General features: G+C 38.6%; 1 protein-coding gene across 1 annotated transcript in view; it reads left to right on the top strand.

Annotated features, from left to right (window-relative positions):
• Nucleotides 1–3,252: 3,252 nt before the first annotated feature.
• ADAMTS6 (ADAM metallopeptidase with thrombospondin type 1 motif 6) overlaps nt 3,253–24,117 on the top strand; it is a 229,076-nt gene continuing 208,211 nt past the window's right edge. Inside the window, exons 1-3 of the mRNA XM_070411450.1 lie at nt 3,253–3,335; nt 11,604–11,742; nt 16,098–16,462. Of these exons, the coding sequence (XP_070267551.1) occupies nt 11,646–11,742; nt 16,098–16,462 (462 nt within the window). The 5' untranslated portion in view covers nt 3,253–3,335; nt 11,604–11,645. The remainder of the gene's footprint in view (nt 3,336–11,603; nt 11,743–16,097; nt 16,463–24,117) is intronic.

Below are 24,117 nucleotides of genomic sequence, written 5' to 3'. Positions count from 1 at the left end.
TTTTCTGTATGCTTTTTATACTTCAATAAAAAGTTTTTTAAAAAAAGACAAGGCCCCTAACCAGTTTGGTTTAGTGGATAGAGCATGAGCCTGAACACCAAAGGGTTCGATTCTGGTCAAGGGCAGGTGCCTTGGTTGCAGGATTCTCCCCAACCCCGGCCCTGGTCAGGGCTCACGCAGGAGGCAACTAATATATGTGCTTCTCTCACATCAGTATTTCTCTCTGTCCTTCCTTCTCTCTTCCACGCTCGCTAAAAATCAGTGGAAAAATATCCTCAGCTGAGGATTAAAACAACAACAAAATTTTAAAAAGAAACAAGAGATCAACCTAATGCAATATATGGATCCTGATGCCAATAAAGGGAAGTTTTTAAAAAAATCCTTTTTTGCAATTGAGAAAATCTGAAATCTGATGAAATTAAGGAATTATTTTTCTAAGAGTAGTAGTGATGTAGTAATGGTTATTTATTTTTTAGTCCTTTTATTTTACTTGAATGTGTGTGCCACAAAACTTGTTTGTTGAAACTGGGTGGTGGATACATTGGAGTTTTCTACTTTTGTATGTGTTGGAATTCTCTGTAATGCAATTAAAATGCAAACACACACATACACATGGATCCATTTCTTTCGCTAATAATTTTTCACCCTTACTAATACTGTTTTTTTAAATTCACAGTCATTTGGAGGAGAAAAGGAATCTTTTGGGAAATTTTCATTACTCTGTTTAGACGCAGGATGGCACTCTTTGAATAAGTAATTAGTCAAAGTCCACTTCTCACTGGATAAGCTCCTTTCCTTTACAATATTGCTACTTCCTAGGGCAGTTTGTCTTAGTTGAGAGTAAAAATTTTTCAAATAGCTTATAGAAATGATTACTATTCACACCTTAAGTTTAGTTTTCTGTGATGGCTGTGTTTATCCACCACCAGTTTTTGAAAAATTAAGGACCAAGTCCACAACAATTTAAAGGATGGGTTTGATGCAAAAACAGCTCTGTGGCTACTCTTCTTATTTTTGACGTTTATAATTATTGCTAGGAGATCAGCCACCTCTTGTGTGCTAATGCAAATATCTATATTTCTATATGAACCATCTTTATTTAAAACTGTGAATGCCAGCCACAGAACGTATTTCTACGTTTTCAATGGCATTGAGCCAAATACTACTGATTTAAGGTCAAGATGAGGACTATTGACTGTGGACAGATGCTTTCCCCTTTCAACCCTCAAAAAAGAATTCTTGGACGTTCTCAGTCTGATTCATGCCTTCTTTTAGCCAACTATTCATGTATTCACCAGAAGAATTACACCTACTACCTCCGGTGTAGGAAGAAAAAAAAAAAAAATCAAATGAGCAATAATGTTAGCAGAAGCTTGAAACTTAAGCGCCTGTTTTCAGAAAGGTCCTCCTCCCCACCCCCTTCCCTCCGGTCCAATTCCCTTTTCTGGTTCTGGCCATCGGAAATTGACTTGGCGTTAACTACCGACTGGAATTTCAAGGCGTCAATTCCTCCACCCCCACCCCCAACCTTGGAAACTCTTAAACCTCTTCCTATCCTGCACTCAACGGCAGAAACAGATAAATGATGCAGCAGATTCCACCGCTGAAAGACAACATTTGTCCTGAGCTATTTTCACTTTTTTTTTCCCCTCTCCTGTTTCCGATTAGTGTGCCAGACTTTGTTTGCTTGCTTAGGACGTGGAAAACATATTTGGGCATTTCCCCCACAGTTTTATGCCAGTGGCTTTCTCCCAGCAAATGAAAGTGAAAGTGCTACGTTGTAGTGGTGTTTTATCCTTAAAGTACGGACTGGCTTCTGGTGTGTAGGGGGTGGCAGGCGGGAGGGTGGGACTGGGAAGCTTGAAGAACCAGTTCTGAGGTTTTGTTTGTTTATCTTTAGATCACAGCAAGGTTCCTGTCTTCGCTCCCCCTCCGCCCCCCTCTTTTCTGGGGGTCTGACTTTGGATTTATTTTCTTTTGGGCCGTCATTGAGGTTTCATTCAATGTACTGAATTAAAAAAAATACATTCCACTTGTAGCTTTCCCCGGTTGCACTTTAAAACACCATCCAGTCTCACCCTCATCTGGAAATAATGCAAGCTTCTTTCTCTTCCCCCGCTCCCTCCTCCCCCACTTTTTTTTTTTCCTTTCCTTTTAAAACCCCACATAACCTGAAGTCGGTAATCGGATGGAAAATGTGCTGGTCTTAGTTTACTTTCGTCTATACTCCCTTGCTGGGGCAATATAGCTCGTAGAGATGTCTTTTTGAGAGAGGCATTTTGTGCACATGTGGTTACGGAGTCTTGAAATCTGTCACTGATGTGAACTTGCTGTAAGTGTCTTCAAAGGTACTGTTTATGTGCAATTTTTAGTATTTTTGTTGTGTGGATTTAAACATACAAGGAAGAGGACACCAGAGAGCCTAACAGTGACATGAGTTAGTCTCTAAAGTCATTCATCCTCTCCCTCCCCCTTCCTTTTTCCAAGAAACAACTAATCACAAACCAGGCTAGAATTTCTAAAAGAGGTTAGAGGAGGAGGAGGAAAAGAGGCGGAGTGGGGTAGGGGATTGAGGTTAGAAGGGCCAGGATTTCTCTCATTCACAGGGTGGAAAAGTTGACATTGTCTAAGCCCTTCTGAATGGCTGGTAGTTGGTTACCCCGATTGTACCTCTACCTCCCCTCCCCCTCCACGTGACGGCCCAGGACACATGCGCACCCGACGCCGGCACATCTGCACACTGACGTCAGTGCTCTGCCTCCGAGGAAAAGCTGCCAATATTCTGCTGCAATTCAAAGTTGGCTGGGGGCCGGTAGTGAGACCTACTTCAACAAAACTTTGCTCCTCTTGTCTTCTTTTCTCCTGATACCTTTTGATGCTCTTCACATGTTATTTGCATAGCAAAGGCACTAAGCTGTCCAGGAAGAAAGGGCACCCTTTCCACCCCCAATAAGTCTTTTTTTCTCCCTTCCTTTCTTTTTCCCTTTCCTTTCTTTTTTTTTCTTTCTCTCTCTCTCTCCTTTTTTTTTTTTGGCCGGGTGGGGGGCGAGTGCGGGAGAAAAAGGGGGTTTGCAAAGGCAGCATCTCAGGATGATAACCTGGTTGTATTGAAGGCATCTCTTTTTCTGCCAAATCGCAAAGTCCGTTCTCTAAAACCCGGGTTAGCCAGGCTATAGGGTTTTATTCTGGCTGCAGAATAACTAACTGACTGCTGTGGCTTTGCAAAGGGGGGCAGAAAAAAAAAAGTTAAGAGAGGAGAAGGGAGTACGTGAGTCGTCCAGTGCAATCTCTATTGTTTGAAACTTACTTTTTATCAGAATTTGAAGATGAAAACGGTAAGGAAGACTTCACAATATTCAATGAAACCTTTTTTTTTTTTTTTAAATTAAAGCGTGTGGTTTGCTTGTCTTCCGAATAACGGGTAGAAAACCTTTTTCTCTCTCTCGCTCTGTGTGTGTGTGTGTGTGTGTGTGTGTGTGTGTGTATGTGTGTATGTGTGTATGTGTTTTAATGGCAATGGGTGAGCTTAACTGAACTCATTTTGCAGATAGAAATCTTTTTAACTCCAGACTACTCGGGGGTTGGAGAATTCTGGGTCTTGCAAGTATTTTATGATGCAAAAATATATACGTTTATTATAAGAATAGAATATGTTTTGTGAAATATGACTTACTTATAATTATTGTGGTCTTTTAACTCATCACCAAATAGTAATCAGGAAAGTAATAATGATGTGTATTTAAACTGATTTCCAGTTTTCTTAAAGAAAAACCTGCATTTTATGGTTTCATGTCAGTGTCTTAAGTAGCCAGACAAGTGCATAGTTTATGCCTGGGCTCAGAGGGCAGAATTAATGTGCTAGCTGGAGCCCCGATGCTCTAGGATATGTTAAGCTCTTAATAGGCTAATCAAAGAGATGGAAGCGTGTGTTTTTGATTTACTTTTGGCCACTTGGGACGTGCTAGACTCATATCCCTCCGGAGCCTTGAATATCGGGGTATGTCTGTTTATATGGTACATGGATCAAAGTTTAGGGATTTGGAGGGGGGGGGGAGGTGAGTGCTGGAGGGGTTATTGGAAAGCTGCCTTCTGATAATGTGTACTATAATTCCTGTCTTTAGTAATTTCTTTCCTTGTTGTACTAGAAGAAAAGAGAGCGAGAGAGTGAGAAAGCGCACTGAGAGGGAACAAGAGAGTGAGTTTCTTACTCTTGTTTTTATTTGAGCTGCCGGTGCAACGCGTTTGGGCCAAATGCCAACTGTCTGGGTCACACGCGTTTTATCCAAATAGATTTAGCGCTGCTGTCTGGAAATGGGCTGCTGAATGTTAACTTTAGGATCAACTCAACCAGGGCAGCTCAGACTGTTACCCTCTGTCTGGGCGAAGTGGGGTTGGGGGAAGGGGCATGAGGGTGTACAGAACTGGGCGGGGGCGGGGGTGGGGGGGGGGAAAGGAAAGGGGAAACTGAACCATTGCTTGGAACTTTTAGGTTTGGATTGGTGGTTTGGATTTTTGAAGAAAGACACTGGAGTGTGATTTTCAGCATATTCTTTTATGTTTAAATATCTTGGACTAATTTTCTTTCTTTTGTTTTTCTTTCTCTTTTTAGCTTATGTTGATTAGACTCAAACTTAGGTGTGGGAATGACAGGTCTCCAAATTAATGCAGGGAAGGAAATGCAAAATAAAACTGGTGTAGTTGAAGGAAATTGAGAAAATTAATTTTGGAGATAATTGTTTTCCTGTGTTTAATCAAAGTGGTAACAGCAATTCTGGCTTATATTAATTTAGTGCTTAAATGTGATCATTGGTGTTTTGGAGTTTTTGAAGAATAGTGTATAGAAGCAAATAGTTGGTTTCAAACAAATCAAATTCATTCATTTGCCACAAATGGCAGCCAATGAAATCTATGTTTTGATATTAATATTTTTATGATTCTCAAGGGGAAAAATCTCTAACCTCAAAACCTGAAATATTTTAATACTTACCCTGTCTGGACCAATACGTGTGAGATTAATTCCTATTCTTGTCTACTCTTACCACTTCCTCTTTATTTCCTTAGCAACCACTAGTAGCTACTAGTGGTTTAGGATGGGTATATATGCCAAATCTTATCCTATGTGTGACTTTTGTGAGTGATTAAAGAGAGTTAATATGTTAGGAGAGTAAATGGCACATTTGTGGAACATTTCTGGGGGGAAGAAGAAAACGGGCAAGAGGTTGATCGCTCTCTTGGTTATACCAAAGGACATAGCTGATTATCGACACTTTGAGTTAACCTCAAGAGAAAAAGGTGTTTGTTTTCAGGAGAGAAGTTATAACAGATAATGTATATCCAACTTGCCATTTGGAAAAAAAAAGTAATTTGGGACATTACATAATTTAGGGCCTGCCTTGTGTAGACTGATGTTTTGTATTTTTGCTTTTGGATCATTTACTTTTCTTGATAGATACATCTTGATTATACCTTTCCTTGGAAACCAGTCTTACAAAGTTGATAAATGATCTGGAAACCTTTGTACTTATAGGCTAGTGGTGTCGTTGGCATATAGTATATGACAATAAATATTTCTTGAGAGACTAAATGGAAAATGAAATGTTAATTTTCACATATAAAAACTGAACACCTGAAGGGAGCACAGTATTGCTACTTCCTCTGTGAAGACCAGATCAGTCTTAAAATAAATAACCAGGGTTAAGATGGATGAAAGAAGCTGAGAAGGATGTTATACATGTTCTTTTAGCTCCATAATAATAGTTCAGGAGAGGAAATTATTACCTTGGCTACTCCAGATCACTTGAGTGGGAAGTAAAGATGATAGAGCAAAAAAGACAAGTACCCTCCAACCAGGGCAGACTACTGAGGCAGTTACTGTAGTGCACGTTATCTGCTCTTATTTCTGTTTAGCTAGAGTAGCTTTGATCCATGGATGCAGGTAAATGATCCCTTAACTTCACTGTTTGGTGCATTTGTATTAGGAAAAAAGCATATTTGAAATAAAATGAAAAGTTTTGAATCTTGTTTTCATATTTAGAGTATTGTAAGCCTGGTTATCATGACCTAAATTCTTTACTGTTCAAAAGACAATACAATGCAGTTGATTGATTCTATCATCATTTCCAACTAGTCCACATTTCTGAGGGAAGGAGGAACATAAAACTATTTTTCAAGGAAGGTCTTTGAAAAGTGATGAGTCAGATAACCAGGAGAAGGGGGGAGGGGCTAATATTTGTTTAGCCATTAAAGTGAAGTGCGAGGACACTTCACATCACATGTAATCTAATTTAATCTCTCAACGAGTCTTTGTTAGGTAGGTACCATTATCACAGTTTTATAGATGAGATAACAGATCCAGAGAGTTTAAATAACTTGGAGTCAAGCCAGGACTCAAAGCCTTTGTGCTTTTCCATGATAATGCTTCTGCTATACAATGTAGAGTTAATGCATTATAATTTCTGGACAATTATGTAATGCTTTAATGTTAGTCTGAATTTTGGAAACTATATCTGTTAGTGTCTCTACATAGTTGTTGGTGATATGCAGATTAACTTCTCCAGCAGGTGTCAGAAAGTAAGTTAACTCATTCATGAAAAAGAAAAATGTTTTTTAACTATTTTGTTAAAGATTACCCACTTTGTTGATGGAAAAAAAATTCTGTAAGAAACTTGGCACTCTGATATTTATCTGCTAAAATGTTATCATCTGGTATAAAATAATAATTAGTTAAGTAGGGAGCATACCAGGGAAAGGCAAGAAAGGAAACCAAGAGGCTGACAGAGGCCTTATTTCCATAGTTTAGGCCCTAGATTGGTTTTATCCTGAGAATAGCAGGGAGCCCTTGAAGGTTATTGAGCAAGAGAGGGTCACTGTCACTTTGGTGGCTATTGTTAGGGAAGGAAGGATTGCTCAACCCCTGGTCAACCCTTAAACCCTAGCCACCTCCCCTGAAGTTTGTGCCTCCCATGTAGTATTCACAAGTCTTAAGCTGTCAGGGGGCAAGGGGTTCCCAAAGATCCAGGATCAGAAGTTGAAATGGTTCCTGCTACCCTGTGTCCCCAGCCCTCAGGCCCTAGACTGAATGCAATTGACCTTGATGAAGCCATCCTCATCCTCATTTTCACTCATCTCTGGACAGATCCCCTTCTTGTCTCTTGTCTCAGGTAGTGGGCAGTGCTGGTAGCTGGTGCGGTATTTTCGGCAGAGGTGGCATTTGGTAGTAAGTGCAATGAGGAGAGGACGGACCATAGCCACCAGCACAACCCCTATCAGCACAGGCCATGCCGGGCCTGGTGCATGATCCAGGGGGTCGTGGCTGATGCTATCGGGGAGCTCTGAGAGCCCCACAGCTGTTTAGCTTGTCTCACTCATGGAGTGGCTGGAAGACACCTGTGATCCTCAGCCTTGGCAAGAAGAGCCCTGTCTCTAAGGAGATCCCTAGGTACCAGGGCACAGAGTTCTGTTGGAGGACCAGCTAGGGCTAGAGAGTATCTGCAGGTAGAGTACCTAAATCAGAGGAGTACCCCCCTGATTTGTAGTTTCTTTCCTGCTCCCAGGGATTTGTGGATTTCCTCTCCCAGCCCCCCCTAGCCCATTCATTTTTATTGTGAGTTGACTGAATATGGTCAGATATGTTTGTTGTTGATATTAGTTGAGCTTGAGCCAACTCATTTACTTATTATTAATTTTCTTCACTGGCACTGGAGGCTTGAAAAAAAGTGGGGGGCGAGGGCTGGAGTGAATAAAGGAGAGAGAAAAACCAAATTTATTGAGTGTCCATGTGCCAGATAGCTAGTGGTGGAACCAAGACTGTAGCTCTGGTTTGTTTAACCTCAAAGCTTCTGCTCTTTCTGCCATGCACCAATGCCCTTTTCACTACAAATCCTTAAATCCAGTGTTAGTCTACTTCTGGCCAAGTAGTTACATATTTTTCCTCTCAATGCTATGGCTTACTTAACTTGGGTGTATACAGGACAGTGTTAGTAATGGTAAAAGTGGAGGTTACAAAACTGTGAAGAGCAGGAGATTTCTCAAGGGGGAAAGGAGTTAACTCTAAGAAATGAGACCAGCTAACTATATTGTTTGTCACTAGTTTGTATAAGTTTGTCATTAGTTTGTATAAGTTTGTCATTAGTTTTAGAGTCCGAGAAAATAGGAGAAAAAAGGATGAATGATTCAGTACAAATCTATCACCACTACTAGAAAACTAATTGAAATGTGTTAGTTATATATTAGCACGTTAAAAGAAGATTACTTTTAAAGTGTAGGAGGGATTCATTTAATGTTGGACATTATTATGGAAGCACTCAATTGATCTGAAAAAAAAAAAAAGAAAACAAATGAAGAATGGAAGCTGTTAATGAAACAACTGTTATGGAGTTCGAGATTGTATTTAAGTAGGTTGGGAGTCAAGAGAATTGGATTATTTTCATTACTGATATTGAATAATGGTATGACTTAATCTCTTTATAGATGTTTGCCCAAGAAAGACTATGTAGTGCCTGCTGCCTTGCCTAAATCACTGTAGAAGTACATAATTTTGAAATGAAACAATTGCGTATAAGGTTGCTTAAAACTGTTCACATTAATTAACCTATACTATTCATGAATATCTTATTTGATACTGGTTGTATGCAACTGCTATTGAATATTTAAGTTAGGGTGCCTTAAACTAGAAGTGTGATGTAATAGAAAGAATTTAGACTTTACATCCAAGTAGCCCAGTGTATGACTCTGGGCTCTGCTTTTTTTCTAGCTATATTCTGTGACCACTATGAGCTTCAATTTCTTTATCTGTACATTGCAATTGCTGCAAACAAACAAAAATAACCAACCTCCCCCCCCCCCCCCCCCAAACTTAGTGGCTTAAAATTGCACACATTTATTATCTCAGAGTTTCTGTGGTTCAGGAGTCTGGGCATGGCTGAGCTACACACCTTGTATTCAGGCTATCTCATGAAGCACAATGAAGGTGTTGGCAAGGACTGGGGTTACCACAGAAGGCTCAACCGGGAAGGGATCTGCTTCTAAGCTTACATATTAGCGGGCAGGATTCAGTTTCTTGCAGGCTATTGCACCGAGAGCCTCGTTTCCTTGCCAGTGGTTATCTGAAAGTTGCTCTCAGTTCCTTGCCATGGGAGCAGCTCCATATGGCAGCTTGCTTCATCAATTCAACAAGGAAGAGAGCCTACCAGTAAGGTGGAAGTTAGAATCTTGTGTAATCGAATCATGGAAGTGACATCCCCTCCACATTAAGGTCTTCAAGTGGTTAGGAGCAGATTACTCAAGGGAAGGGCGTTACACAAAGGCGTGGATATCAGGAAGCACTATTATTGGAGTGTGCCTCACACGGGGACACTAATCCTCCTGTATAAGATTGTTGTGAATATTCAGAGAAGTGTAATATATTTAAAATTCTCCTTATTTTTGATCTGACCTTAAACTACTTTTCTAGATGTTACCTATTAGTCTTCTGCATAAGAATCAAACTTACTATTATTATTAATACTATTTTCCATTTTTGTCTTACCATTTGGACTCTGTGGAATCTATTTCTTTATAATGATTGCCCCCAGCAATTTGACTTGTGAAATTCTGTTCATCTTCTAGGACCTACCTCAAAGGCTACTTTTTAAATAAATTTTCCTTGACTCATCTTTCTCTGATTCAGAAGTCATCTCCCTCATCTGATTTGTAACACCTTTTCATAACTGCGTTAGGGCATATGTCAGTCTGCCTTGAATTTTTTCTTTGTTACTTAGATTATAAGCAATGATTCTGTCTTAATCTTTTCAAAGGAAAATATTATAATATCCTTTTGAAAATATAATAAGACAATATTTGTTGATTAATGAATTAATTTTTCCAAAGTTTAGCAGTTTAATAACTTGTAGAGACAGACACAAAGAATTTTAAATGGTTGTGATTGTTTTATATGTTATAAAGCCGATATTTCTAGCATCCTAGGAAATAAAGTATTGCACATAATTTTCCAATGGACTACAAATATCCTTTTATATGTCTAAAGTGATTGTGACAACCATTTATTTATTCATTTATTTACTCATTCATTTTTTAAACCAACAAATATGTTACCATTTATTATGATAAGCCCGTATATTAGAGACCTGGGATGAAAATCTCTAACATCTTTTGTGTATTTCTCTATATTTATAGTAAGCTATATTTTTTAAAAAATAGATGTTTTTATTGATTTTAGAGAGGATGGGAGCTCGATCCACACTGGGGATCAAGCCTGCAACCCACGCATATGCCCTGATGGGGAATTGAACCTTGACTTCCTGGTTCATAGGTCAACACTTAACCACTGAACCAGACTAGCCAGGCTGTAGGAAGCTATCTTATTAAGAGCAATTTAACCTTTTGCTCCTAGCTCAGGCATAGTATTTTGAGTATCAGACACTGACTGTCACACAGTTATATGCACAGTTGTAACTGTTAAACCATGTAAGTGAGGACTGCTTGCTTCTGCACCAAACCGTATTGATTTGGAGTACTAAAACTACTTTTTAGTTTTTTATCCTTTTTTGGTCACTATTGTGCTGTTAGTGAGATAGTTTCCGATTCCTTTGTTGGGAAATCAGGTAGCCAAGTACACTAGTTTTCTGTATAAAATGTAAATTCATGGACTCTGAGTGAAGTTATAAGTTGAAGAGAAAGTCCATGAGATAAGACATAAAATCTGTTGTGATACCTGAAATGAATTTTTAAAAATTATTTTCTTTTCAGAAAATGAATTTCGTTTCCTTTCAGTTAGATTCTAGGTAGTTGACGTTGGCTTGTATGTGTTGCCTTATAAGTCATACAAGACTTCCAGATAAAGTCAAGGGTTGCAGCAAATATGGTTAAACTTTTCAGAAGTTTAGTTTATGTTATTGTCTGAGCATTCAGACAGCGGCTAAATGTCACCGTGTGTTTGTAAATCTAGTCTGTAAGAAAAGAAGGATAGGTGCTTCATAAAGCAACACATCAATCTGTGGATTTGAGTGTTCTAAAAAGCATGTAAAGGAATGGGATCACATCCTGTTTAACATTTTCATAAAATTAACTTGGATTGTGAAGTCAGCCTACTTTTTATTTTTTATCAAAAGGAGGTTAGTCACTGTACCCATACATTGTTATCTTCAAAGTACTTTTTTAAAAGAATTTTTATTTCTCTTCAGATTTGTTCTTTGATTATTAAATAGCTTTGACATTATCCTGCTAAACATTTTGGTTTCTAACTCTGTGTTTAGTCTTGTGAATTTTATTTAGACTATAAAGAACAACAATGGCCTAATTTAACTATATTAAGTTATTTCATAGTACATGTCCTTTGGCAAGCATTCGGCAATATAGATCTGTCTGTTCAGGGTATTTTTCAGTTAACTTAAAATTTTCCTGTTTTTCTATGTTAAAAAATGGCCATACTTTAGTAACTAATCAGCCTAATGCTTTTGCTTATGAACATTTTACCATCATTAATTTTTCATTTTGGATTGAGAAAATGAATCCAAATATAGAAGAAAGTACAGGATGTTGGGAAAAAGTACCTGTTAAACAGTGGACCATCTAATAACTAATTTGCTATGGTATTGACTCTCTAGCACATAGGTAACCCTCCAAAAAATCATCCAGTTTGCTAAATTATGGAAATTTTGTGGAAGACGTTGACCTGGATTTTGAGCCTCATCATGGCTTCATCGGAATTTCATAGTGACCACCGGCTCTCATACAGTTCACAAGGTAGGATTCCTGCTTTTGAAACTGACAAAAAATATTGCTATTAATCAACTACAGTCCTGCACTCTACCAGCTGAACTATCAAAGGAACTGAATATTTAGTTTGGGTGAACATTTTCTTTGGGATATGTAGTGATAGGAGCAGAGGCCTACAGTGTCAGTTCAGTGCACATTTCATAAATGTTAAGGCCTCTGAAAGTCTGTTTAACTTGTTTCACTGGTATTTAATATCCAGTGGATTTTAGAGTTGACTGGTCTTTTTCAAAAGATATAGACCAGGCATCTTCTTCTGAATCCGAAACATTGATAGGTTCATTCATTGCTAGAGTGTACAGGTAAAGTCATGTTCAAATGGAACCCAAAGGTTTATACTATGAAAGAGCAAGAAACTAGACACATCCTCCTATATAATAAAAGGCTACTATGCAAATTGACCAAAAGGCAGAACAACCGGTTTCTATGATGCGCACTGACCACCAGGGGGCAGACGCTCAACACAGGAGCTATCCCCTGGTGGTCAGTGTGCTCCCACAGGGAGAGCGCCACTCAGCCAGAAGCCGGGCTCATGGCTGGCAAGTGCAGCGGCGGTGGTGGGAGCCTCTCCCGCCTTCGCGGCAGTACTAAGCTGTCAGTGGGACATCCCCCAAGGACTCCTGGACTGCGAAAGGGCTCAGGTCGGACTGAGGGACCCCCCCCGGTGCCCCCACCCCCCCGCCTCAAGTGCATGATTTTCGTGCACTGGGCCTCTAGTTCTGATATGAGATTTTTATAATATGGACCCTTAGTGAAAAAGTGCTTTTTCTAACTTAAGAATTCTGATCTAAGATCTAGAACCTGGGTAAGAAGGTAGAGTCCTCTGATTTTCATTCATAGAATTGAACTTTGTATCATAGGAAATATCTTAACAGAAAGATCCCAGGAAGAAATGTCATTTTGTTTTCCATGAGCCAGTCCAATCCTTATAGAATTAGAGAGAGCAGACCTTTTGTAATCCCCTTCCATGAATGTATAGTAACAGATCATTTTTTTGGTGCTGAGAAACCAGATTTTCAAGGCTATTATAGATTGATGTCTAGAAATCCATACATACAAAATGTGGATCTCAAAGTAGATCAATAAAGCCATAGCATTTGGTATGAACTTTTATTCATGAGAAATAAAATAAATATTATCTTTCAAATTATTTCCATTTGGTCATGGTTTCATGGGAGTTTATATTTGTGAGTGAGCTCCATGTAGAGACAGTAAGGCATCAGGCAGCCATTTGGTTTTCCTTGGTAGTAAACCCCACTGAAGGAAGATGTAGTTAAGAAGGTAGATTGGTGATGTTTAGTACACCTAAGTGAGGAAAATATTATTTAATAGTCCTCTGAATTTTTTGTCATTCTGATACCTTTTAAAACAGCTTTAGTTAGATATAATAGGTATACCATATAACTTACCCATTTACAGTATACAATTCAAATGGTTTACAGTATATTCACAGAGTTGTATAACCATAACTACAATCAATTTGAGAACATTTTTATCACCCTAAAAAGAAACCTGTACCCATTAATAGTCACTCATAAATTCCCTCTAAACCATTCTACACCCCTAGCCCTAGGCAACCTCTAATCTACTTCTGTCTCTAGAGATTTGCCTATTCTGGATATTTCCATATAAGTGAAATCATATAACATATAATCTTTTGTGACTGGTTTCTTTCACTTAGCATATTTTTATAATGTTAGATAATGAACTTTAATTATGAAGGCAGTTATTATGAAGACTCGTTCATGTCACAGCACTATATCCCTTTATTGCAGAATAATATTTCATTATGTAAGTGAATATACTACATTTTACTCATTTATTCATCATTTGATGGGCATTTGGGTTATTTCTTCCTTTTGGCTATTATGGACAATGCTGCCATAAACATTCAGGTACAAGTTTTTGTGTGGATATGTGTTTTCATTTTTCTGGGTGTATACCTAGCAGTGGAATTGTTGGGTCAGATGGTAGTTCCATGTTTAATTTTGGAGGAATTGCCAGACTGTTTCACAAAGTGGCTAGCTGATAATTTATTTTTAAAAAAATGCCTTCAAGGCTGTTGAGATTCTTTTTTTTTTTTTTTTATTAAATCTTTATTGTTCAGATTATTACATTTGTTCCTCTTTTTTCCCCCCATAACTCCCCTCCTTCCAGCTCCTACCCCACCCTCCACCCTCACTCCCCACCCGCTGAGTTCATCCATAGGTGCATGATTTTTGTCCAGTCACTTCCCGCATCTCCCACACCCCTTTTCCCCTAAGAATAGTCAGTCCATTCCCTTTCTATGTCCCTGATTCATTATAATCACCAGTTCATTCTGTACATCAGGTTATTTATTCACTTGATTCTTAGATTCATTTGTTGATAGATGCATATTTGTTGTTCCTAATTTGTATCTTTACCTTTTTCTTCTTCTTCCTCTTCTTAAAGGATACCTTTCAGCATTTCATATAATACTGGTTTGGCGGTGATGAACTCCTTTAGTTTTTCCTTATCTGTGAAGCTCTTTATCTGACCTTCAATTCTGAATGATAGCTTTGCTGGATAAAGTAATCTTGGTTGTAGGTTCTTGGTATTCAGCACTTTGAAAATTTCTTGCCATTCCCTTCTGGCCTGCAAAGTTTCTGTTGAGAAATCAGCTGACAGTCGTATGGGTATTCCCTTGTAGGTAATTGAGCCTCTTTCTCTTGCTGCTTTTAAGATTTTCTCTTTGTCTTTTGCTCTTGGCATTTTAATGATGATGTGTCTTGGTGTGGTCCTCTTTGGATTCCTTTTGTTTGGGGTTCTCTGCGCTTCTTGGACCTGTAAGTCCATTTCTTTCTCCAGGTGGGGGAAGTTTTCTGCCATTATTTCTTGAAATAGGTTTTCAATATCTTGCTGTCTCTCATCTTCTGGCACTCCAATAATTCTGATATTAGACCGCTTAAAGCTGTCCCAGAGGCTCCTTACACTATCTTCACACTTTCGGATTCTTTTTTCATTTTGCTTTTCCAATTGGGTGTTTTTTGTCGAATCTTTGGTTTGATTCTTGTGCTCCTCTGGTCTGCTATTGGGTATAATATTCTTTATTTCAGTCAGTGTATGCTTACTTTCTAATTTCTTTATTGTAGCATCGAGGGTCTCATTAGTTTTCGTGAGGCTCTGCACAAATTTATGGCAAGCCCTCAAAATTGCGATTCTTAGCTCCATATCTTCCATTTCTGTCATGTTTTTTTGTCTCCGCATCTTATATGCTTTCTTGGTGCCCCCCCTTGTGGTCTCTGTGCGCAGTCTTGTTCTAGCCAAGCCTTAATTGTTGTAGTTAACACTAGAGGGATTTGACCACCAGGCCGACTGGCTGTAGGAATCAGCTGTGGAAAACGTCTGTCTTCTGGGGAGGCGTTATTCCAGCCTTTGCCTGAGGCGGTCGGCAAATGGTTGTGCGCAGGGCCTGGGCGGGGCGGGCTCAACAGGGCGGAGGGAGGGAGCAGCTATGGCCGCTCTCAGTCCGTCCCCAGGGGCTCTGCCTCTCTGTCCCAACAACCGCTGCAAACCTCGGAGGGGCCGTAGCCAGACAGTCCCGCTTCTCCCGTTTGAGTCTGGGTCCCTAGAGACTCGCCCGGATCTGTAGCCCAGAGTCTGAGGCTCACTCCTGATTGAAAACGACAATCGCGCCCTCAGCCGCCAGCCCGCTTTGCGCGCGCACCCTCGCCACCGCACCGCCGTACCTTTAAATTTTCCACACTGCGCCTCTGCTGAGCATCGGAATGCTGCTGTTTTTGCTTCTAGTTGAAGAGACTCTCCTCAGCCAGCCTTCCTGTGGTTCTGGTTGATGTCCGCTCCGACTTTTAGTTGTATTTTTGAAGTGGTTGTCCACGGCGGCAGTCTCCGGTGTTTACCTATGCCGCCATCTTCCCGGTCCTGTTGAGATTCTTTATAAACTCTTTGGATAACTTTCACAAACATTTTATCTGAGCTAAATTCTATTCTTTTACATATGTGTGTTTTTCACTGTTTTAACTTTCAGTATAAAATATTCATATTTCCTGTGTAATTTCCCCTTAGAATTCATGTTTTCAAAAATTAAATTGTAAAAATAAAAATAGTCTTTTAAAGTAATATTATTTTGAGGAATTAAATAATTGAAACTTAATTCATCTTTAGATTTGAAACTTTTACTCTTTTATTTTTGTATACTATAACATTTTTTCCCATAACTCACCCATGATGGTTCATAGTTTTAGCTGATATAGTTGTTATTTACACTGCTACTTTGTTGTTCTGTTAAATTATCTTTTCTTCCATGTGTTTTTTTCTGGATACTCTGCTTTATGATTACGAAGAGGAATTCCTGACTTACCTAGAACACTACCAGCTAACTATTCCAATAAGGGTTGACCAAAATGGAGCTTTCCTCAGCTTTACTGTGAAAAATGATAAACACTCGAGGAGAAGACGGAGTATGGACCCTATCGATCCACAGCAGGCAGCATCTAAGTTATTTTTTAAACTTTCAGCCTATGGCAAGCACTTTCACCTAAACTTGACTCTCAACACGGATTTTGTGTCCAAACATTTTACCGTAGAATACTGGGGGAAAGATGGGCCTCAGTGGAAACATGATTTTTTAGACAACTGTCACTACACAGGATACTTGGAAGATCAACATAGTACAACCAAAGTGGCTTTAAGCAACTGTATTGGGTTGGTAAGTAGATGTTATAATTTTAAATTTCTTATGGGGATATAAAGTCTCAATGTAAATGTCTTTCCTCAGATTAATAAATATGTATATACAACATCTAAATATTTTTGTTATTTCTGCTGCCTTTTCTTTTGATAGTCTTTTTGATAATATCTGTATTGAGTTTTCAAAGTTAGAGCAATATTAAAAACCCTATATTGTTAGTAGAAAAATGAATGAAACCTCAGGTTTAATTTTAGATTTAAGGTTTTTTTTTCTGTTCAAATAAGATATCTTTTATGCATAAACAAAACCCAATCATTGGTGAAGAGTTTAAGGTTATGTGTGCATGTATGTGCGTGTATTATTTCAGGAAACTACGACACTGATTGCCTCTTTAGGTTTCTTTCTATAATGTCTTTCTCTGGTTGTCAGCATAGCTTAATTATGTGTGACCTACTTATGGTTATAAATTCTTTAAAAAATTTTTTTAAAAAATTGATTTTAAAGAGGAGGGAGAGAGAGAGAGAAAGAGAGAGAGAGAGAGAGAGAGAGAGAGAGAGAGAGAGAGAGAAAAACATCGATGTGAAAGATTGCCTTTGATCGTTTGCTTTCCTGTACATGCCCTGATCAGGGAGCAAACCCAAAATGTGAGCATGTACCCTGACCAGGAATCTAACCCACCAACCTTCAGTGTATGGGACAAATGCTCCAATTAAGTGAACCAGACTGGCCAGGGTGGTCATAAATTCTTGAAGCAAAATCTTTTATACCAATATCTCTTTATTAAATAAAATTTTGCTGCATTTATCTGAAGATTGATTATAAATCTTATTTTACTTAGATTTCAAGAGTGTAGGGTCTATCCTGGGCATCTGAGTCCATTCTAGTCTAATGGTAAATACACAGTTCAAGGTTGCAAAACAAAGCATATTCCCATATTTCCACTACTGATTTTATCATATTCAGGCTAATGTAGATGTTCCATTAAAGCTCTATTTGTGTAAAAGCACAATTTTTTTGGGGGGGACTGCAAAAAGCTTTATTATTTCCATTTGGTCCAGTGCATGGGAAAGGGCTCCAGGGTGGTTAAAAGGATGGCTAGTGGTTTCAGGGAGAGGCTCAGGCAAAAGCCAGACACCAGGGGATGCAGAGGGGCCCCTCAAAGGCTCCCAGCGGTGCCTGAGGGTGAGCCTTTTGAAAAGATACCTGCCCTGCCCAGCCCAGCCTGCGGGCTGGCCAGACTGTGGAGGTGAGTCAGGTGGTTGCCCATCTTCTTGATGAGCTTCACCTCCTCATCCCGGAAGTGGTTCTGCAGGAAGTCACAGAGAGGAGGGTCTGCGCGGTAGAACCCAGGGCCTGCAGCTCCTGAAGGACCTGGTTCAGGTTCCTCTCCAAGACCAGGGCGGCTTCCATGGCGTCCTGAGTTTTGTTCCACTCATCTTTGTCGGCTTCAGCACGTCCTGGAAAAAAACTCGGCCACGGAGCTGGTTTTGCGAAAGGGGCCCTGCCCTTCAGAGCCACATGGTGGTCGAAATAGAAGCCCAGAGAGAGGTAGGTGTAGGAGGCCTGAAGGTGCAGGTTGGCCAAGTGGCTGAGGGCAGTCTCCATCTGGGTGGAATAATTCTGACGAATTTGGGAGCTCACGTTGTTCGGCAATAAGGAGTTTAGGTTAAAAAACGGCATTGGCTGGTCTCAGAGGCTGAGAGGATGGCCTGAGTTGGTTCCGAAGGTGGTGAGTGGTGCGAGGCTGGAAGAAGGGGTGTCCCTGGGTCTGTTCCACTGATATGAGGGATCTGCCAAGAGCACAAACTTTTTTTTTTTTTAAAATCCTCAACCAAGGATATTTTTTCTCCGTTGATTTTTAGAGAGTGCAGGGAAGTGGGAGAGACAGAGAGAAACACCGATGTGTGAGAGACACATTGATTGGTTGCCTCCCACAAGCCCCCTGACCAGGGCTGGGAGCCTGCAACTGAGGTGCTTGCCCTTGACCGGAATTAAACCCGAGACCCTTCAGTCTGCAGGCTGACGCTCTATCCACTGAGCCAAACTGTCTAGGCAAGAGCACAAACATCTTGATGCTCAAGTCATACTTTCAGAAACTGTTTTTTTCTATATTCTATCACATTCATATTCTTATTCCTAGGTTAATATAAAAAATACATAATTAAAGTTGGAGTTAAGTCCTAAATTTGAAAGGAGTATTAGGAACCACACAGTTTAGGAAAATTTTCATTATAGGTATAAATAAGAATTTGCTCAGATTGTCTATTTTCTATAGTTGTTAGTGGGTCAAAATGATTAGATTTTGAGATTTGGGGTTAATTCCTATAAATAGAAACATTGAGTACTTTTATCACTAGTTTCTCTGTATACAGTGTTAGGCTTTATATACACAATAGATGTATCTTTTTGAATAAAAATAAATTATCCAAAGTAGATATGTGTTTTAAAAGCTTTCATATGTTTAAATGACATTTGCTGTTAAATATGATAGAAAAGTACCATTCTCAGTCATTGATCAAGCCCTCTAAATTTGGCATTAACATTAATTGTGCCATTGATAGTTTTAACAGGGTGGTGAAAGGAACAAATTTGAGATTTAGAAAGAAACACACACTAATTCCATTGTGAAATTTGAGGGGACAGGAGTGATTGGAGGTGTGAAGATGAGTTAGAACATTTAGGAGATAATGAAGGCCTTTACAAAATGATGGCACTGAGAATGGAGAAGATAAAATAAATTTGAAGATAAAATAAATTTGGTAAGAAAATTTAGAGGATTTGTATTTTATTAAATTTTTCTTCCCTAGCATCTAATAAGACCATATATTAGATAGTAGATATTTTATAATATTTTAGGAAGTTGAAATAGAGAGAGAAAGGGAGAGAGAAACATTAATCAGTTCCTACTGTATGTACCCTGATCTGGATCGAATCCAAAACCTGACTGAGAATTGAACCTTCGACCTTTTGGTACACGGGATGCACCAACAAACTGAGCCACACCAGCCAGGGCCACCTGATTATTCTTCATCCTCAATGAGACTTTCTGTCTCTTGTTCTCGTTCCCTCTCTTTATTAACACCTTTCTTTTTTACTCTGCTTCCTATTGAAACTGCATGGTCTATGTTGACTAGCTTTAATTACTTGATTAAGGTGAGGTCTGTCATGTTTGTCCACTGGAGTTACTGTTTACCTCTTGGCAGCTGATAAGGAATTTGTGAACAGATACTGGGGGTCTCTGTAAATATCCTATTCCTCATCACACTTTTACCCACCAGTCTTAGTAATCCTTGTCTTCATTCTTATTTTGTATCATGTTATATTTTTAAGCAAATGAATATGTGTAGAAGTTTTAAAAAAAAAAATCCTACTTTTTTTCTAGCAGGTTTTGCTCAGTGGATAGAGCGTCAGCCTCTGGACTGAAGGGTCCTGGGTTTGATTCTGGTCTAGGGTATGTGCCAGGGTTGTGGGCTTGATCCCCAGGAGGGGGCATGCAGGAGGCAGCCCATCAGTGATTCTCTTTCTTTTTTTTTTAAAATATATTTTATTGATTTTTTACAGAGAAAAAGGGAGAGGGATAGAGAGCTAGAAACATCGATGAGAGAGAAACATCAATCAGCTGCCTCCTGCACACCCCCCACTGGGGATGTGCCCGCAAACAAGAATCAAACCTGACCGGAATCGAACCTGGGACCTCAGTGATTCTCTTTCATCATTGATATTTCTATCTCTCTCTCCCTTCCTCTCTGAAATCAATAAAAATATAGTAAAAACAAAAAAAAGAGCCTACTTTTCAAAGGCCCCTTGTAACCAATTCTGTTTTTAACTGTTTATAAAAAATAGTTTTCAATGTAGAGATCAATAGTGTTTGTTTCTAATCATATTTCCTTATCCATAGTTTGTGTTACAGCCCTTGTACCATTCAAAAGAAAAGATTTCTAACATTATAGTCTATCAGCTGTTTTAAGTAATGTCACAGTTTAGGACTACGGCTTTCTTATCTAGGTCTTGTTTTTCTGAAGTTTCTATTTTTTTTTTGTCTTATTGAGGAAAAAAAAATATGATTGTTTTAACACAGTGATTAATATTCAGTTTTTTAGTTCTTATATCTATTGTGTGATATACAGGGTGGGTTAAAAGTAGGTTTACAGTTGTGAGTACACAAAACACAGCATTTATTCTTGTATTATTATTTAATTATTGTATTATTTTCCATACAAACAACTGTAAACCTACTTTTGCCCTACCCTGTATATTTCATTCTTCTTTGGAAATACTTTTCTTGGAGTTTACTGGTTACTTAATTTTTTGAGTCACTACACATCTCTCATCTTGGGATTTATTTTTTTCTAGGCTAGTAACACATCTTCCTCTTTCTGTGTTTACATTCTGGCTTTGTTAGAGAACATCTTCAAGTAGTTACCTCAAAAAAGGTGCCTGGGAAGTAAAATTTCAGAGTCCTTGCCTATTTGAAAGTGACTTTATGTTGTCCTCATGTTTGGTTAATAAATTTAGCTGAATGTGAGAGTCTAAGTTCAAAATCATTTTCCTTCAGAACCATGGATGGTGTAATCAGGAAAGGGAAATATGGGGCATTAAATTTATTTATATGGTTTTATATCTTAGGAAAAGACTTAAAGATCTAAAAAATGACATTGGTTCATTTTGGGTGGCATACATATACTTGTTTTTTTTTTTTTCCTTAAAATTTTTTCTTCAGTGAAAGTGATCTTTTCCTTCCTGTTTCAAGAATTTTATAATCATGTGGTAAGCTGTGGGTCTTCTTTCCTGATCTCTCCTTGGTGTTTGATGGGTGCTTTCAATTTAAAGGCCTTCTTCTAGGTTAGAGAAATTAAAAAATGTTTTCTTAAAAATTTTCTTTTCTTGTTTCTCTCCTTACCCTTCTGTGATTGGTTTTCTGCTTCTCTTATCTCTCTTTTTCATCTTTTTTCTCTTTTGTTCAATGAGATTTCCCCAATTTTGCGTTCTTTTTTTTTTCCCTTTAATTGATTTAAAAATTACAGCAGTCATATTTCTAATTTTCAAGAAGGCTTCCTGTCTTGGTTGTTCCTTTCTTTATATATTGTGTTTGTTTCATGAAACATGATTTTCTTTCATCTCTCTGAAGATACTGAAGACTATATAGCTAGTTAGAAAAGACCAGTGACCCCAGTAGACTTTCTATTCATTTTGTTATAGCCACAGTTGCCTTTCTACTTTTTCCATTACTCATTTATCTCTGCATGAAATACTTATAAATACCTGTCATTTAATAGGCACTACTCTAGGTGCTATGAGTATGACAGTGAACAAAACAAAAGTCCCTATCATCATTTAACTTGCATTCTAATGGAATAGATACACAATAAGATAAATAAAAAAAAAATCACAGTGTGCTGTGTAATGGTAAGTTCTGAGGTGGAAAAATATTGAGTAAAAACATGAAGGGAGTCTGGCCAGTGTGCTTAGTGGTTGAGCATCAACCTATGAAGCAGAAGGTCACGGTTCAATTCCCCGTCAGGGCACATGCCAGGGTTGCAGGCTCGATCCCCAGTGGGGGATGTGTAGGAGGCAGCCAATCAATGATTCCCTCTCATCATTGATGTTTCTATCTCTCTCTCCCTCTCCCTTCCTCTCTGAAATCAACAAAAATATATTTTAAAAAAACTTTAAGGGAAATGAGGAAGGGAATGCTGACATCTTAGGGATAATTTTTCCAGGTGGAAATCTTTAAGTACAAAGGTCTGATCTTAGAGTGTTGAGGAAAAGCAAGAATACCGTGGCCAGAGCTAAGTGAAAGAGAGGAAGAATAATGGAAGGTGAAGTTAGAAAGGGAACTGGAGGCCAGATGTTAGATTTTGGAGGACACAACGAGGGTAAAATTAATGATAACTCCAAGCTTGAGGCCTGAACAACTGGAAAAATATAGCAGTCATCAAATGGCATGAGAAAGACTCAGGCATTAATTGAGATGGAAAAGTTATAGAAAGAATAGTTTGGGGGTTGGTACATATCAGAAGTTCAGTTGAACATGTTAAATTTGAGAAGTTATATTGCATATTGGATATGCAGAAGAGAGATGTGAATTATGAACTTACAAATTTGGGAGTCATCAATATATAGATGACAGAGACAGATTACATGGAATTGCTTAGGTGAGGAGAATAGATAGAATAAAGCAGAGGTTTAAGGGCTGAATCTTTGGGTACTCCAATGGGTTAAAGAGGTCAGAAAGATAAGGAGGAGACCAGCAAAGAACAGTAGAATAAGAAATTAAAGGACAACCAGACAAATATTCTAGAAGCCAAGTAAGAAAGTATTTCAAGAGAAAAATGTCAAAATAAGAGTAGGACTGAAAACTAACCACTGAATTTATCAATGAGGAGGTTGTTGGTGACTTTGACTAAAGCAGTTATGGTGAAGTCATGGTGGGGTTTGGAAAAGAGGCAAAAACCTGTTGGCAAAGGTTTAAGAAGGAATGGGAGAAAGGACTATACAGATAATGATTTTAGAAAAGCAAGCAATGTCAGTTGCTGCAGGCACAAGTTGGGGTGAGAGGTTTTGTTTTGTTTTGTTTTGTTTGATAGGAATGATTATAGAGAAAAGGGAAGTTTCTGGAGTGATGTTCTTGATAGATACAGAAGGGATGGACTCATCTGCATAAATACAATAATTGTCCGTAGCTAGGAGAACATGCAGCTCATCCATAATAACAGGATATAAAATAGATTATATGGATGAGATTTAGGTAGGTGGGGGTGTTTGTTGTTGTAGGACTTTGCAGGAGGTTGTGCCATGTTGTTTATTGGAACAGGAGATGGAAAAATGAGGTGTTAGGGTATTAAGAAGAGAGGAGAAAGTATGAAATATTTACCCAGAAGAGCAGCATACTGAATAAAATCAGAGAAACATAGTATAATTGCCATGAAGCGTTAAGGACACAGTTGAGATTATGATGATGAAATTCAAGTGAGACCAGCTGGCATCTTGGTGTACTTTCCTCTGGCTAAATGAGGCTGCAAGGTTATAGGCCCAGAGTAGCAAAGTTGAATTTAATCTGCAACTTGCCATAGTCTCAATTTCAAGGGTTCCATTCTTCTATCTTTCCAGTACTGTCTCTAGTATCTCAACTCTAAGAGACAGCCCTTTTATGCCCAACATGACCCTTTTCATTGTCCACCCAATCCATGTCTTCACTTCCCTCCAAACCCACCTTCAGTTCCCTTCATGGAATTTATTTGACTAAACTACAACCCTGATCACTTTACTCACATTTCTGTTCCAATGTCACCTTATTGGAGAGGATGACTCTGACCATCCTAAATAGTTTGTGTAATTCCCTCACTTCTAATTACTTTCTATTCTCTTACACTGCTTTATTTTTCGTGTTAACATTTATCACTACCTGATCGATCATTTATTTATCTAATGAATGAATTCCTTTTTTTCTAGCTCCTCCCACCAGAATGTAAGCTCCATGATAGAGTTGGAACTTTGTTTTGTTCTTTATTGTATCCCCACCATCTAGAACAGTACCTGCCCTATCATAGGCATTCGAACATAGTTGGTGAGTGAATAAAGTCACAAACCACCCTCAGAGGATAAGGGAATTACAGTACAGTGGCTAAGAGTCCAGCTCCAAAGTCTATCAAGTGAGTTTGTTACTTAACTTT

Source organism: Myotis yumanensis, unplaced genomic scaffold (genome assembly GCF_028538775.1).
Source record: "Myotis yumanensis isolate MYYU_CA2020_CCGP unplaced genomic scaffold, mMyoYum1.0.hap1 SCAF_4, whole genome shotgun sequence".
NCBI classification, from domain to species: domain Eukaryota; kingdom Metazoa; phylum Chordata; class Mammalia; order Chiroptera; family Vespertilionidae; genus Myotis; species Myotis yumanensis.
The sequence above is the reverse complement of the archived record's forward strand: the minus strand, read 5'-3'. Positions and strand labels throughout refer to the sequence as shown.